Source organism: Myripristis murdjan, chromosome 3 (assembly GCF_902150065.1).
Source record: "Myripristis murdjan chromosome 3, fMyrMur1.1, whole genome shotgun sequence".
Classification (NCBI taxonomy): domain Eukaryota; kingdom Metazoa; phylum Chordata; class Actinopteri; order Holocentriformes; family Holocentridae; genus Myripristis; species Myripristis murdjan.
Window position 1 is genome coordinate 39,989,798 of NC_043982.1, and position 17,182 is coordinate 40,006,979.

The following is a 17,182-nucleotide window of genomic DNA, read 5'->3' on the forward strand; positions in this document are numbered from 1 at the left end:
AGTGAACGCTGCACGGTTTCTAGAAACGTGTGGACAAAGTCAAAAGGGATGAGACGATGTGCTTCTGAGGTTTTTCTCTCACAGCAATCAATGGCCTCGGCTGGCCTCTCTCTCTATAGGCTCTACATGAACGGATACAGTGTGGAGCACACATGAAGTGAGTCAGAAAAAAACAATGTAGTACAGTCTTTTGGCCATCGGGGGCAGTGTTGAGCATTTGCTAAACAGAGTAGATTAAATCAGAATCAGATCAGAAATACTGTATTGGCCCCTGAGGAGAATTTGGGTAAATTGGGTATATGACGGTTGATGATGATGAAATGATCACTACATTTGATTCCAAATATTTACTGGACTATTACATAATGTAAATCATGTAAGTGAAAGCATGCTTTGGGAAACACTTTGTGATTGTAATTGTGACCAGTATAGCAGCAGCTCTTGGTCCTGGTTTGGACTTTTCACTTTGATCTTTCTGTGGAGAAGTCCACCTCTATCACTGAGGGGATTTCTTGTGAGAAGCTGTAGATAATTATTATTATTGCATCTCCATTTTAAGTAAATTAAACTAATTTACATTAACTAAACTGCATTAAAGATCACACTACAGAACTTTAAAAATCATCAGATCATTGTAGTGTTCACACATTGTGAGATCTTTCACCTGGAGAAATCCTCAAGTCTGCTTGTTTTCATGGCAAAATGCAGTTTGGATACCAAACGGGAGAAGTGACATGGGAAATGAGTGGGTGAGAGAATGGATCGGGATACGCGGGCAGCAAATTGTCTGTTCCGTAGAGAGAGTTGGAGGTAAATAAATATTTTTGCAATGAAATCGTAGGTAGCTGCCTGCTTGTATTGTGGTCCGGCAATGACAACAGGGTTACAAATACTGAAAAGCTTGTGTGTATGCGAGTGTATTCTGATACACTGGCAGAAACACAAAGAGAGGCACAGAGGGGAGTGTGTACATTTGAGTGTGTGTATGAGAGAGACAGAGGAGAGAAAAATTTCTGGGTTCAGGGCGCTGCTGTGGTTGACTGCTGATCATCGCTGACACATCCGGTTATTTAGCCTACCAGATATCTGGGATGCATCGGTGAGCCTCTCAACTGGCGTCTTTGAACAGTTCACACATAGTGTTCGCGTGCCGGTTTGCAAGCGCCAAGCAAACGCTCATTTGCCTCTGATCTCCGGCTTTTGTCGTCAAGCTCCTGAAACCGTCGGCGAGTGGAAAATGAGGGCTAAAATCATGTGGTGTGAACTAGTCATAAGGTTGCCCAGCACCCCTAAGCCACCCTGCCAAAACTCTATGCCACCCCAAGTGATAATATCTAGATCCGCCACTGGTGTGTTCCCTAAGCAAACTTTCCATTTAATACACCAGACCAAAATCCTTGTGTACGCGTATGTGTGTGTGCCTGGTGAATCTTTTGATGAAAACATGCATGTGTGTGTGTGTGTGTGTGTGTACCTGGTGAACCTCATGCCAGCCGTTCTCGTCCTGGCAGCAGACGGAGGCGTGGTGGTGCAGCAGCAGCTCGCAGCAGCCTGGGTCTCCTCCTACCACCACACTGTGGTACAGAGGAGTCAGGCCACGGCTGTCTTTGTAGTCTGGAGAGGCTCCCAGCTCCAGCAGCGTCTGTGTATGTGTGTGTGTGTGTGTGTGTGTGTGTGTGTGTGTGTTGTGTGGTGGGGAGGTTTGGGGCAGAGAGAAAGACAGAAACAAACAGATAAGTATGTTCTTGAGTGAGTTGGATCATCAACTTCATTGTTGTTCTGAAGCCAATCCCACTTCAGTGTAGGCCTGTGGTCACACTTAACCTCGATCCCAGGCCTTCTCCTCCATGCAAAATTAAAAAACCTTCAGGAAATTCTCCTCCTTTATTGTGGAAAAGCTAGCAAGCTAGTATAAGACCCACCCGCCAAGTGTCCACTTGATGGTCTCTTGAGTTGTCCATCCGACATGAAACAAAAGCGTAACACCTTAATGGTCCAAATGATTTGTACAAGAATCTTCAATTACGAGACTGAATTTGTCAGATCTCGTTTTTCACTTTTATTCCTTCCCTGGGGAAATATATTTGCAGTGCATGAAATGTAATCCCCAAAACTGCTTCCATCCGGTAAGACCCAAAGTCCAAGGGAATAGTGATGCTTCATCAAGGCTAGGTTACATTTACTTTATACTTTATACTTTATCATACTTTATTTGTCCCCAGGGGGGAAATTTGGTTTAAGTTACATCCCGTCCAACAAACACAAAAAGACATAACAAATACATTTATCAGTCCAATGTAACATTTTTAAAACCGGCACTACTACTACTATAATAAAGAAGGAGAAGAAGAAGAAGAAGAAGAAGAAGAACAAGAACAAGAACAAGAAGAAGAAGAACAAGAAGAAGAACAAGAAGAAGAAGAAGAAGAAGAAGAAGAACAACAACAACAACAACAAATAGAACAAGAACAAGAAGAACAAGAGGAACAACACAGAAAAGCACAAAGAACTTTCTACAAAGAGAAAAGGCAAAAAGTCAGATTGAATTAAAAAAAACATTAAGACAGATAAAAGTTTGTAATAAAAGAATACAAGAATGCATAATACACGATTAAACAAAAATGCAATTATAAAAAGGCTGCTCATGAAAGTGTTTTAAGAGGAGATTTAAAAGATGAAACTGATTATGTTGGTCTGAGCTCCTCGGGAAGGGCTGATAGCAGAAGCCAGATCACATTTTATCTTTACGCGGGCTTGCCCGTTCTGCTGGACTCACCTAAAGACTTTGCCTCCATTGGTATCAGATTTTCAAAACCAGATATTAAAATGCTAAGGCTTGCACTGTGATTGGAATTGCACATATTGTGATTGCACTGTGGACGCAATATACATATAAACAATGTGAAGACGTTAAGTGGGAGGGATCAGGACAGTTGTAACCTTAGTCCAAGTGCCCACACAGCGCTGGAAAAGTGATGTATAAAAACACTTTCAGACAAAAGTTATGCTTAAAAATGAAGGGAAATATGGGATTCCACACACAATAAAAAAAATTGCTCCCAAAACTTCATGTAAATGTAATCAAAGTTTTGATCCCGTAAGGATCCCCATCAGCATTTCTGATGATTTGGGAGCAAGTTTTAATTCAGTCTGAGGACTCTATGGGCTCTATTTTAACGATCTAAGCACACAGCCTCAAGAGCATGGTGCAAGTGCATTTAGGGTGTGTCTTAAGGCCACTTTTGCTATTTTAACAGTGGACAAAAGGGTCGTTGTGTCAGGTGCATGGTTCAAAATGGTTGTTATTAGTCTCTTAATTAATCATGGGCATAACATGCAATAAACCAATCAGCCAGCTACAATTCCCTTTGAAAGCCAGTTGCACTCTCACCTTAGTGGATTGCTATTATAATTGCACATTTGTTAAGTAAGAAGGACGGCTTCTCTGCAGAGGAAAAGGATCTGCTCATGCACAAAGTAAAAGTGCACGAGAAGATCATCGACAACAACAGCAGGACTCCATCAAAAAGCTCCCTGAGGTGAGGCAGGCGTCCCTGTGTGTGGAACAAGCAGAGTGTACACGTGTTGTGCACCCGCCTGTGTATGCAGACATTACTACCTTGATAATGTGCCCTTAAAATAACAGTGAAAACTGTGCCAATGACTTCAGACCTGGTGTTTGTTGGTAAATCACACAATCGCTTTCTGCTGCCTCAAGATAGCAATGTGCCAACAATATGCCTGACCACATTGACTCATTTTAAGATCAACACACCCATGGTCGCTCAGACAGGCGCAAGTGCATTTGCTATTTTCACAATGTGGGCGCTGGATGAGAAAATGACAGAAACTAGCAAAGACACTTCATGGCGTCATGCTTGGCGCCACTTTGCGCTGGGTGTAAGACAGGGCCTTTGTCATCTCATTGTTATTACTTTATCTATTTTGGATGTGCATCCTCTATCACTTTTGTAGTCTACATGGTCACCCCTACAGCAAATATTTTTCATGTCATTTGAATTGAAAATCTCCATGAAGTTAAAAATAGGAGACCAACCGACAAAACAAATTAGGTTGGTGCCAACTGTCCCATTAATTCATTTGGTTTGTTTGTCCCCTTACCGTGAGTGTAACCTGGTTCTTGGACCTGGCAGCTTTATGGATTGCCGTCATGCCGTCTTTGGCTCTGAAGTCTAAGTGGGCCCCTCCATTCTTCAGCACCTTGATGAGCTCCACTGCGTTGTCTAGATGGGCAGCAAATGTCAACGGGGTCTCTAGAAAACAAGCACAAAGAAATTGGATAGAATATTTTGGGGAATAAACAACATACTGTGTGTGTACCAGAAGACAAGGCTTTAACACAAAATAACAGTAGAGCAGGAGGGCCCAGTGTGTGGTTATGAGCCAGATTTTGTATGCTAATGAGCAAAAAATGTTCACTAGGTTTGCTTTTGAAGATTTAAGAAATTCAGTGTCATTTTCTGGTAGACACGCATGTATTTTGGATTTATTTCAACATGGCCTTGAGACAAAGGGTGCGATCACACCTACAAAACTGTATCTTGATGCATTATTGTATTTTGTATATTTGGGGCCACTCTGCACAATTACAATAAAACCAGAGCAAAATTCACAAGTATCTTGTTAATTGTAGAGAGATTTGCTAACCTGTGATTCTGTCAGGTTAAAAATTTTGGCAGCCAAGGGGAGTCAAACAAAATCTGATTCCAGTCCCTGTAATTAGCTAAGAGTGATGGACGTGTCGGACCTCTTTGGTATAATTTACATTCTGTATGGTTCATACCGACTAAGAACGCACGAAGAAAGAGCTGAATTTTCATTTTTATGCTAGGCTTCACAAACATGAAGAACTGCTGTGCTCAGATGTCGGCATCCAAGTTCAAATGTCATTATTCTCACCTGCCCGAATGAACACAAGCTGAGGTGTAAGGACTCTGGAGTTTAATTAAACCGCTCACAACATGCTTACAATAATATTAATGTGTCCTAGGAGACTGGGCACGTTAGCATGAACACTTTATAAAAGACCAGCATGTAATGGAAAAAGTAAAAAAAAAAAAACATGAATAAATAATTGTGCATATGGGACTTGTGCTATGGGAATTTCATGTTACAGTAGCAATAAGCAACTGTGTCAATATTTACCTTCTTCCACATTCTGCTTTGTTTTGTTTGGGATCTCACTCTTTTCAGTCCAGTTTGTTGTTAGCAGTTACGCACCGATGCCATCCAAGCTGATAAAAAGCTAATGAAGTGCTGTCACAAGAATATTTGTCAGTTTGAATAAACTGGATTGGAATGTTCCAGAAAAAATAGTGGAAAAATATTTGATTAAAAAATCACTGAGGAGTGACGTCAATCTAAATGAAAACCTGAACGCCAGACAGATTGAGACTATATGATAACACTGCATACTGAATAGAAAACGGAGGCAATCAGAGAAAAAAACCCCCACAGATCAGCCTGTGCCAAATCAATCTTCATACAGACACTGATATGATCAACTTGAATTAAACGTGAGAGGATCATTTTCTCAGGAATTGATGTGTCGCCACCTCTCACGCGCTATTGTGTGCACAGGCTGTTGTTTACTGATCGTCAGATCAATGACGGATGGATAAAACCTGTCAATTTAGGCATTTTTCTTTGACCAATGTGAGGACTTATGAGTGCAGTGATACAGTTTGTTTTCTCCGTCAAGATGCGGCCAAAGTGTTCATGGCAGATGCAGCTCATATGACAAGTATGCAGTAAAAATTTGGTGACCATTCCCACTATGACTCTAAATGAGCATGGGAAACTGATGTTATGTAATTGAAATAAGAAGCCAAGACAGCTGGCAACACACAGAAGCAAGAGGAGATTACTGGTGGCAGAGTTACAGCCCAGTTACTACAGACTCCCTCCAGTTTACAATTCCACCAGTCATTCTGCAAGGCCTCCTGTATTTAATTACCTCTGCCAAGGAGCTGATGGAGGTTATGTAATTGCTGTGACTGTCTGTCTGTCTGTCTGTCTGTCTGTCTGTCTGTGAGCAAAATATCTGAAAAATTCTGGATGGATTTCAGTGAAACTTGTAGAAAGTTTGGCCCTTAGCCAAGGAAGGGTTGATAAAATTTTCATGCCAATTGGCCAAAAAATACAACAAAGACAAACAGAAATGCGACTATGACTGTGTTGCAATTCGCCTCATTCACCTTGGCACCGTGTTTGGTGGAGTGGCATCATGCGGGGGGATTAGACACGGAAATGCCATAGCCTGCAATGTTAAAACTATTTCAGAATTGTGGAATGAAATGACACTTTTTCAATTTCAGAGCTTTTCGTAAGACTTTGACAAATGAGTTTAATTGTCCAGGTGTGTATGACAGAAAATAAAAGTGATGAACATATAAAAGATAAACAATTAACAGGCGAATAGCTGCTTTGCTGAGCGCAGCATCCATCTCACATCAGTGGAAGTCCATTTCTTCCTGTTGGTGTGAGGTGACTGACAGTGAACAGATCATAATGTAATACAGCGCTGATGTGAAAACACCTCACTCGGGCATGACAAAATAACAATAAGACAAAAGCTTTGTTGCTTAGAAGCTGCATTTTTACTGTGATGGATTACCTAGCGCTGGCAATTTACAAGTCAGTGGAAGTAATGTGCAACAATAAATGGCTGCAAATTGCTTCTTCGGCAGGCAGGAAAATTAGCCCTGATATCTCCAACTATGCTGAAGGGAGTGGACAGGACAGAGGAGCCTAGACTGGTTGCACCAAGTTAAATAAATAAATAAATAAATAAACAAATAAAGTAAAGCAAATAAAAACAGATAAACTGTCCAGACCAATATAAAATGCTCTTTAACTCTCCTCCATGGTTGCCCCCATCTCCACATCTACTTTGAAATTCTAGCTCTGCTGGTGTATGTGTGTATGTGTGTGTATGTCTATGTGTGTGTATGTGTGCGTGCATGAGCGTGCGTGTGCAACAGAAAGACAAGGGAGGGAGGAAGAGTGGCTTTTTTCTTTCATTTTGATTTTGTCAGTTTTGTAAATCATCGTGTTTTGAAAGGTGAAATCAATACCTCGCCAGTGTTTTTTTTCCTGCAGAGACACCGATCCCTCTCAGCAATAAGGCGTTCCTCTAACAAGAGCTCGCAAAGCCCATTAAGACAGCCTCCATTCTCCACTTAATAACCCCAGCATCTCCCTCCCCTCAGCTCCACCTTTATTTCACTCAAAAGGTTTTGCACTGCATTAATCACACACGGCCAGTTTACCGGGCAATCTCCATCCACTCAATACTCGGCGCCTGCTCTGCGCTGATACCCTTAACATTCTCATTAAACGTCAGTAAATACCCTCATTTGTCACACTCAACACTCATGCGAAGTCAATACCACTTAAACCTTGGTTACCAATTAATTGTAATAGGCTCTCAAATACAAACTGCATCAGATGATAAGCTTAAGTCTATCCTTATTTTCAAATCTGGAAGGACAGCCCCTTCTCTCAGCACTGCCAGGAACTGTAAAACGGTATTGTTTCAAAATGACCTTTATTTCATGGCTGTTTTTTCTTCATCTTCCTTACAGAGAAGCTCTTCACGGGTCCCCACTGGCTGATTAATGCTCCCATGTGTTAGCACAGCTGAATCTTATTAATCCAGTGGCTCCCAATGGCACAATAATACAAGCACTCCAAAAGCATGGCTCTAAACTACCTCCCAACTCCTCTCCCCGTGGTAAGTTAAATATAGACGTTGGGACTAATGCTTTTCTGTCAATCTTAAGTATCACTGGCTCACATTCCCCTTTAGTGACTATATAGATAACTGCACTGCTGGAACGTGTCTGGAGGCTGGCATTATAGCAGAAATGGGTGGATCAGCAGCGATGGGCGTTGCTTTCGCTGCCTTTAATTGGCACAGCCAGAGTAATTGGTATCACTTTTTGTGTGATGGATTTCTCCCTGTATGATGAGCATCGGTGCAAAATGGTGAGTTAAGAGAGAATTCAGTGTCTTTTAATGCAATTCTTCCCTTTAACCAAGTGTGTGTGTGTGTGTGTTTAGTCATTACATCATGTTGTTGCCATGTCTTGTGATGTAGCCTCACATAGGACTCCAGAAAGTGGACCTATGAGGACTTGTGGCCTAGCATAGCATGAAACACCTGCTCACTCTGGTTTTATGGAACATTTGTCAGCTGTGGTGAGAACACACTGGGAATCAGGGCACACCTCATTACCCCGGGCACTGGCGACATCCTGTGATGCCTGTCCCTCTAATGTGGTCTGTGCAAAAAATCGTAGAGCCAAACCTGTGGCTAAAATATGTACTTTTCTAACTCTGTTCATCTGTGGTAGGTTGACTGAGAGCACATATGCGTTTTCTGAAATCCGTGGTGCACGCTGATACGTCCAGTCCAGTCCAGCAGTTGGCTGTTAAAGACCTTGTTCATCTTCTGCACATGAGTGATACTGAACAGGCTTTTTAAAACTTAGAATGGCGGCAGGGACACATACTAGCTGGCTTTTGTAGTGCAGTTTAGTATTGTAGCATTGCCAATTAGGGTTGGAATCTGGTGTTTTGGACTCTGAACCACTTATTTGTCTGTATTCAATTTGTGGGGGCGCCGAGGCTGTTGACTCCCTCCATATGGCCTGAGGAGAGATTTCAGCACCACGGACAGAGACACATTCCTCAGACAAGGCAGGCCTCGGCTTCGGAGATGACACAGTTTGTGAATCACTGTCCACAAAACTGTGACTGGACTCAAGTCTTTGGGTCATTACATCCCCGACACAAGGCAAGGGCAAGCTTACACAAGCACAGAGGGCATCACAGAGGGCGTTCCTTGCATTCTTGTGTAGCACAATTTGAAGCCGAAAATTTGTGGCATAGATCTGCTTCAGGTAGGGGTACTGAGGGAGCGTTGCTGGTAAAGAGCAGCGACTACGAAAGAAGAACATGTCATTTGTTTGGTTCCTGTTTAAAGGCAGAATGAGCAGGATATGTCAGTTGCAGTTTGTTAACACAACATTCAGAGTTGGCCTTTCCTCTCTGGCTAAGCTAACCACCGACAACCAGTTTTCATTTCCTGGGACTGCAACGGCGTTCATCGCATCCTAGGAAAAAATTTTGGCCTGCCGGCACCTACGTCCATGGCCTGTCCAACAGAAAACAGGCCAGTGCCACATCACTCTTCATCCTCCTCCTCTCCCTCAGTACTCGCCAGCGGTTGAAAGCCAACCCCAGATTCACTCTTGCTGTGGAACGCGCTTTGTCTGTTTGGCATGTCTTCCCACTGTATTTCCTTTTTGCCCACTGTCCACATCCGCAATTGTCGTAGCGTCCTATTGGGTGTTGTGCTATTAATCTGGTACAGTGAACTGTTATTGGCTGGGAACTACACACCCACTGCCCAAAGGCCGACACCCAGAAGAGTCACGAGCTCAGAAAAACAACAAAATCCACAACACACACTGCCAGTGGCTCATAAGTGATACCTGAGAGGGATTATTTTTGTATGAGTTTATACATTGTTCATGTAAAGCCCATTTTAAGCAACCTTTTTCAGCACCACATTGCCTTTGTGTCCCCTGGGTGGAAAAACTATGTATAACCTCAGGCTGGACTTACAGAAGCTGATGTATATGTGTGTACTATGCAGGCAAACAGCTGTGCAGGTAAAGAGCATGCACAGAGCATTTAACGGGCTTTATTCTGCTTGGTGTGCGTTTGTGTGTTTATAGAAAAACAGTCTTACCACCGGTCTCAGTGTCATGGTAGTTGGGGTCGAGGCCTCTCTCCAGCAATTTGGATACCTTGTCCACTTGATGATGCTGAATGAGGTCCATGAACTTCCTCAGATTGGCCTACACAGTGAGAGAAGATAAGAGCTGTTATAGAGCAATTTATAGAGTGGCTGTCAAAGGAAAAAAGAGAGGGCAGAGGTTTTAGGGGTATGAAAAGACTTAATTGAGAAAGAGCAGCTGAGATCGAGAAGGGTGGAGAGGGTCAACGTAAAGATGGAATGAGGAAAAGTTTAGGATAAACGAAAACAAAACTCAAAATAAAGGAGAATGAAGGCTGGACGTACAGGGGGAGAAATGACATGATTCAGAGTGTGGCGAGTGTGGAGTGTGGAATGGCTGCTCCATTCGGTTCTGTTCCCGTCTGCTTTCTTTTCCAGGCCGCACGATAAAAATAGATAAGAGAGCAGCTCCCCGAAGGAGAGGAGAAAATGAGGAGAGAAGAATGGGATAGCAGAAGAAAATAAAGACAATGGGTAGCAATAAAAGAATAGATTGGAAGGGAAGGCACAAGAAGAGACAAGGAGGAGGATGAAGGCAGGGACATGGGGTGGGAGTAATACATTGGCAATGAACAAGACTAAGAGGCTTCCGAGAGGCTTTTTGTCGCCTCTTAAAATATAGTATCAGTGTCACCAGCAGCCAGATTAACATATGTTTTGCTGGCTTCATATTCCTTTTTCCCAACACGAGACATCGGCTTCATTAGTTGGGTTCACTCAGGACAAATTTGCTGCCTGGAGCCCATTTGTGGGTCTGATGTAGTTTATATAGTGTGTTGCTTTGTAACTTTGGGATTTCCAGTCATATGTATCCATTATATGCGCTGAAGTGAATGTGTAATGTGCAATGTGCAATGTGTAAATCAACCAACTGTGTGACTCTCTCACTGCATTGTATTGTGTGCAAAGTATTACAGTTCACTTAACACCTTGAACTGAGATTTTCTCTTAATTTAATCCTTATGTAGTTTTAAAGTTAGAAAAAATAGTCTATATTGCACAACAATGCCACAATGTGTACACACTCTACTCTGCAGGTTGCCCCACTTCATTGAAGCTACATCACACATACATATTATTCAAAATATTCAAAATCAAAAAATCATTCTTTTATGTTTGCACTATTACATAATTAATATTTGATATATTTAGAAACCTTGGGATCTCCACTAGAGTTTAAAATAAAGTTCTAGACATCTCAGCAATGCTTAGCTGCACAGCAATGACAAATGCTCCTTGTGGAAGTGGCGGAGCATGAGAGGTTTTTGACCTCTTCCTGACCTTACTTCAATTTTGGGTTTTAACTGACAAGCAAAAACAAGATAATTTGACTTATATGTAAAGCTTTTATCCAATGATCACAGCTATAGTATGGAGAGCCGCTATTGAGACAACAACCAGGATGAGTCACTGCCAGTTCAATATCTTGAAATGTCAAGGGTGTGCGCACATGGCCTAATGTTTTCATGTAATGCTTCATTTAATGTAGCTGATATGCGCTTAGTACTGTGAGTGTGTGTGAGTGTGTGTGTGTATGCGTGTGTGTGTGTGTGTGTGTGTGAAAGGGCCTGATGAATCAGTCTGGAGGATGCTGCCTCTCTGTATCACTGTCTGTCTTTTCAGAAACAGGTTGGTGGTCTGACAGATGATTGGCTGTCTCAGTGTGAGCTTTAGCCAACCACAGAGCACCAGACGGCATGGCAAACAGGATTAGCCCCAAAAAGCTGGCCAGGCCAAGAAAGAGTGAGGAAACACTGGAAATGAATGTCTGCTATGGTCGAAACAGATTATTCAGACGTGATCCCATAAAATTAATCACTCTCAAAATGTGTGAATGTGTGAATGTCTGTGTCTGTATGTGCATCTATATATTCCTCTTATTGTTTCTGAAGCAGAGCACATTGTCATTTTTTTTCCCTTTCTCTGATTTTTCATTTTTCACCCTCTTTCCATTCTCCTTGCTTTCCTTCTCCCATCCTCCCTGTCCTGCATTCGGATGTAGAATCAGAGCAGCTGTCAGACAGTTTCCTAGTGTGTCGGTAGCAGAAAGCTGCCAGAAACACTTATGCTTTGGCTGCAGTACAGAGCTACAGTAGCTATGGGATAGAAGCCCAGAGCTAGCCTTATACAATGATGAAGAGGGGAAAAACTTCAATTTACTATCTAAATGTACTTGGATTTGTGTGGGATGGAGAGAGAGAGAGCGAGTGTGAGGGAAGGGTTTGCTGTTTGGGGCTGACGGGAAAAAAAGACTCCTACTGAGCTACATCCAAACTCACATGATTTCTATAATCACAGAGGAAAATAAACAGTAATGTAATAATAAAAAGACAGGCCGGAGTGGGGTTGCGCTTTATGTTGCCTGAGGCTGAACCTGAGGTTGTCTCAGATTTGTTTTTTCACTCTTCCCCCTGGCGTCGGCTTCAAGCTGCCAAGAATGAAAACCAGCACGACAAACATCCTCTTGTCCCACTAGCCATGAAGCTGCTACAGAGATAGACTAAAATTATTAACTGCACACACTCTAAGGTACTTTGAAATCACAACAGTCAGATCCTTTTTGTTTCTTGGCACAGTCTGTGGTGCTAAGTGGTTGTTGCTGGGGTGTTTTTTTTTTCACTACACAGCGTGGCTGTAGTTGTTCCTGCTAAATTCCCAGTTCTTGCTCAGTTTAACCCAAACAAATTACAAATGTAAAACACATCCCTTCCTGTGTATCAGGAAGAAAGATATATGAAATGTCAGGTAAGCAATAGTAGCTACATATTGATTTCTAATGAACCTATAAATTAAATGAAAAACTTATTGATCTTCATTTAATTGTAGGATCTTATGTTATGTGTACATGTTTATTCTTAAGCTGTGTTGCTCTGTTATTTATTTATAAAGAGTCAGTCCTGCTTCCTGGTTCATGGCAGCTTAATTGTACAAAACAAAGCAGCTTGGTTGTACAAAAAAAAAAAAAAAAAAGAAGAAGAAGAAAAGAAAAAGAAAAAGAAAAAGAAAGCTAAAGGATAGTTCTGGTATTTTTCGACCTAGGCAATATTTTTCCTCCTTTTGGGACCCAAATGAGTAACAGGGACACAGCATTTTGAGATGAGCTGCAATGTAATCAAACAGGGCAAATAAGCACATCAAATGGTGTTTACTAAAAGTGCTTGTTTTTGTCACAAACAGATACAGATTGTTATTGTGAGTGAACATTATGGAGAGGATCCTTGCAGAGATAAATGGTTTATTACTTGGATTATTTTGTCTCCAACCTCCAATTTGAACATCTGGTGAAGCTGGAGACTTTCAGCTACAAGGTAGGCTGCTTTGAATGAACTTTTTCTATAGCCACAGCTGATTGTAGCAACAGAGGTAATGACGTGACTGATCTGAAATCTGGATATATTTATCTGCACAATGTGCAGTTTCAGAGACACTCTAAATATGAAGTTGAAGAGGCGAGGGAGCCAACTGGGGGCGAGTGGAGGAGTGGGTGGAGCTACATTCTGGGCTGGAATTTGACAACAAAGAGAGAAAAGAGGTGAAAAACAGCAAAATGTCTGGGCCTAGCAACTTGGTATTGATTTATATAATTGGGCTACAAAAGTCTCCATAATGCACAGGTTACTTCTGGGATTATTTAATAGGTTCTGAAATCACTTAGTGCAGGTTTAAGGCAACTTACACTGAATAAACCTGAGCAATGTACAGTCAAGGACCTTTCTATACACCAATGGCATCTATTCATTATGTCTGAAAATCATAGTCTAGCACCTTCCAAACCTGAAAGCACTGTGTACGTTATGAATGAAAAACACATTATGGCAGTAGTAAAAGAGCTACTGAGTGCTGCTGCCTGAAAAAAGTAGTGTTCTGTTGACAAAACCACAGACATGATCCTGTGGATAAACAGTGAAGAAAGTGGTCATCCATCCTGAAGATCGTATAAAATTAATTTATGAGGGCAGCCTTCGGGTTTAATAGACTGCCCCGTTTACAACATGAAGCAAACTTCTATGACAGCCCCATTTTTTTTTTTTTACCTCACATGGTGAATTTGTCAATCTGTCACCAATCTGCTGGCGTGCAGGCCATGACCTATTCAGCTTGAGGTTAGAGGTCTGAACACTCAGGATGCGTTAACTGACGTGTGTTAATAGACTCTCCCGCTTTGATGTTTCTATGGCGACACTGTGGGAAGGAGACTTGGAGCATTAGCAGCACCGCCACCTGCATTTCAACACTGTGTGGGGAAAGCTACTGTGCCAAGTTTTTTTTTAAGAGGGACAGAAAATCCAGGGACATTTCTACAGTCTACCTCTTCTTTGGAGACTAGCGAGCCGACTGATCTGCATACCATAGTCGCTAATCATTTGCTCCATATCTCCATAATCATGAGTGTGATTATCTCGTAACTTTTCCCTATTTAATTTCAATTGGAATGGTGCATGCTATTCTTGCTGGACTTATGAAACCCTTTCAAAACCTCCTGGATATGCTATGAAATGCATGGTGACGAAGCTAATAGGATTTCTTATTTTCAGAAATGTTTTGTGAGACAAGAGTTACCTAACAGTGTTTATATACACTATATGGACAAAACTATTGGGCCACACTCTTAATTATTGAATTGAAGTGTTTAAATCAGTAAAGCACACCTCTGTTGAACTCTGGATTGGTGGAAATGTGTTCTGTAGAGCGACCAATCACACTTCTCTATGTGTCGGTCTGATGGACGAGTCTGGGTTTGGGGAACGCCAGGAGAACGTTCCCTGCCTGAGGGCATTGTGCCGACTGTGCAGTTTGCTGGAGGAGGGATCACGCTGTGGGCTGGTGTTTCTGGGCTCGGCCTCGGCCCCTCAGTTCCACTGAAGGGAAATCTGAACGCTTCAGCTCACCGAGACATTTTGGACAATTCTCTGCTTCCAGCTTTGTGGGACCAGTTTGGGGAAGGAAGGCCCTTTTCTGTCCCAGCATGACTGAGCCCCAGTGCACAGAGCAGTTCCATAAAAGCGTGGCCAGCTGAGTTTGGTGTGGAAGAACTTGAGCGGCCCGCACAGAGCCCCGACCTCAACCCCATCCAACACCTTTGGGATCAACTAGAACAGAGACTGTGAGCCGGGCCCTCTGGTCCAACATCAGAGTCTGAGCTCACAAATGCTCTTCTGGATGAACGGGCAACAATTCCCACAGACACACTCCAGAGAGTGAGTCTGGGGTTTGCTTTCACCCGCTGGTGGGGATGAGAATGAACAGTGATACCATGTTGGTTTGTTTTCTGTTGGAGAGGTAGGTGCCAGCAAGCAGAATTATTTTCCTAGGAAGGCAACGTTACATTTTGGCCGATCATTTCATTGCCATCCTAGGAAATGAAAAGTCGTAGCTGGCGGTTAGCTTAGCCAGGGAGGAGAAGAGGCCAGCTCTTAATGTTGTGTTTACAAACCACATCTGACAAATCCGACTCATTCTGCCGTTAATGAAAAGTTTTGTCAGGTTTGACCATTAATCACTGCCTGTAGCCGTGATTAAACTGATTAAATCATGTTGAGCTGTTTGATTAAAAACTCACATTTTTATGTATTAGCATAGGTAACAACCAGAACATATTGCTTTATGGAGAATTTTTTCTTGAATTTCAATCAGTCAGTTACCACTGAGGTGCCAGAAACCTAATGAAAAACTGCTGTTTGGTTCTCTGTTGACACTTCAAAATCAAACAAAGTTTGGAGTGCACATGGTGGTTTGAAGTGTCTCTTGATGCTCCTAATTTGCCACTGGCTGCTTTGGGATAATTAGAAATAATTGCCACATCTGAATAACTAAGCATGTACTATCTATTATTGGGGACAGAGTCATCCTGTGACTCTGTCCCCAAACTGCTTCAATGCTTGGCCAAGCATTGGGACACTGTATTAAGTACAGCTGCCCCAAAAATGAGATCATTCAGTCATAATCTACCCCACAGCCTATAGGTCCCACATTACGGGGGTTATGTGGGACCTATAATATAAGATTCTATCGATTACATATAAAGCACTACATGACCATGTCCCCAGTTACATCTCCGATCTCCTTATTCCCCACACCACCTCTCGACCACTCCGATCCTCAAATCTTGGACTTTTATCCAACCCCTACTCGACATGAAAAACAAAAGGTGACTGCACCTGTGCAGTCTTGGCCCCAAAGTTCTCTAATAATCCTCCCCAACCAATTTGTTTTGCTGAGTCCCTGGACTGTTTAAGTGGCTTCTAAAGACTCATTTTTACAGGCAAGCCTTTCCATAGATCTCTACGGATGATCTTTGGATTGATTTAGGATCTAGATGTCTTCTCTGTCTGTGCTCTTTTATGTATTTTTTTTATGTATTCATTTGTCCATGCATTTGTTCTTATTTTCTGCATGTGTGAAGCACTTTGTCGCTGTATTTTATACAATAACATACAAATAAAGCTTACTTAATTACTTAAGTTATCTAACACATGCTTTCCTGCTGTTTGCTAACACTAGAGCTAAAGTTTGGCTCGATAGTGGGGCTAGAGAAAAGATCATGGGTTAACCAAAATCAACAATGTTCTTCATTCATGTAATCGTGTAATCGTCACATAATGATTCACATAAAATCTGTTTGAGTTCTCACATTTACAGGCAGGATCTACAGTGGCAGCGGATACGGATGCAGTTGAGGAGAATGCATAATATCCTCCAACCTGTTGTTTCAGGGATATAAATACTAAACAAAGTGCTGTCAGTAGGTTTCTTCTGGAAGTCAAAGCTGGCACTTCACAAACTCTGATAAAGCCTTTGTGTCTCTTAGCAGCGCAAACGCTTTGATTTTCGACTCTTGTTATGTATGAGTTTTGCCTCCTGCGCGACACGATCCTTACCTTTGTGTGAAGTTTAGCAATCTGCTTCTCATCCACATGGGGCTGCCTATAGACTCTGCTCTTATAGCGAAACTGTGGAGTGGAAGCAATGGGGACAAACAAATGATTAAAAAGATGACTTTGTAGAAAAGGTTTCAAGCAAAATATGAGATCCAATATAACAAGGCTTCCAGTAAAGATTGACAGCCATGACGGTATGTTTGACAGAGTTGATAACCTTTCCCTCAGACGTCTTAGTGATGAGTTGTTTACATTATACCACCGCATGCATCATCAAAGAAATTGTTCGTCAGAGAGAAGATTGGTAGGGTATCGAGCCCAAGTTGTCACCTCTTTATTGAAAACGCATTCATTACCATCAAGGTATCTTTAATGGAATACCATGTGAACTCTGAATTACAAAATAGCTTTGGTCTAAAGACAGTAGTGTTATAGTGTAGTTCATCTTGTCTTACTCCATCTCTCTAATCTGGAG

General features: G+C 42.0%; 1 protein-coding gene across 3 annotated transcripts in view; it reads right to left on the reverse strand.

Annotated features, from left to right (window-relative positions):
• shank2b (SH3 and multiple ankyrin repeat domains 2b) overlaps positions 1 to 17,182 on the reverse strand; it is a 204,837-nt gene that overhangs the window by 126,657 nt on the left and 60,998 nt on the right. For all 3 annotated transcript variants that reach the window (XM_030076268.1, XM_030076260.1, XM_030076253.1), the window contains exons 4-7: positions 16,708 to 16,779; positions 9,782 to 9,890; positions 4,123 to 4,274; positions 1,475 to 1,642 (exon numbers count right to left, since the gene is read on the reverse strand). In XM_030076268.1, the coding sequence (XP_029932128.1) occupies positions 1,475 to 1,642; positions 4,123 to 4,274; positions 9,782 to 9,890; positions 16,708 to 16,779 (501 nt within the window). The remainder of the gene's footprint in view (positions 1 to 1,474; positions 1,643 to 4,122; positions 4,275 to 9,781; positions 9,891 to 16,707; positions 16,780 to 17,182) is intronic.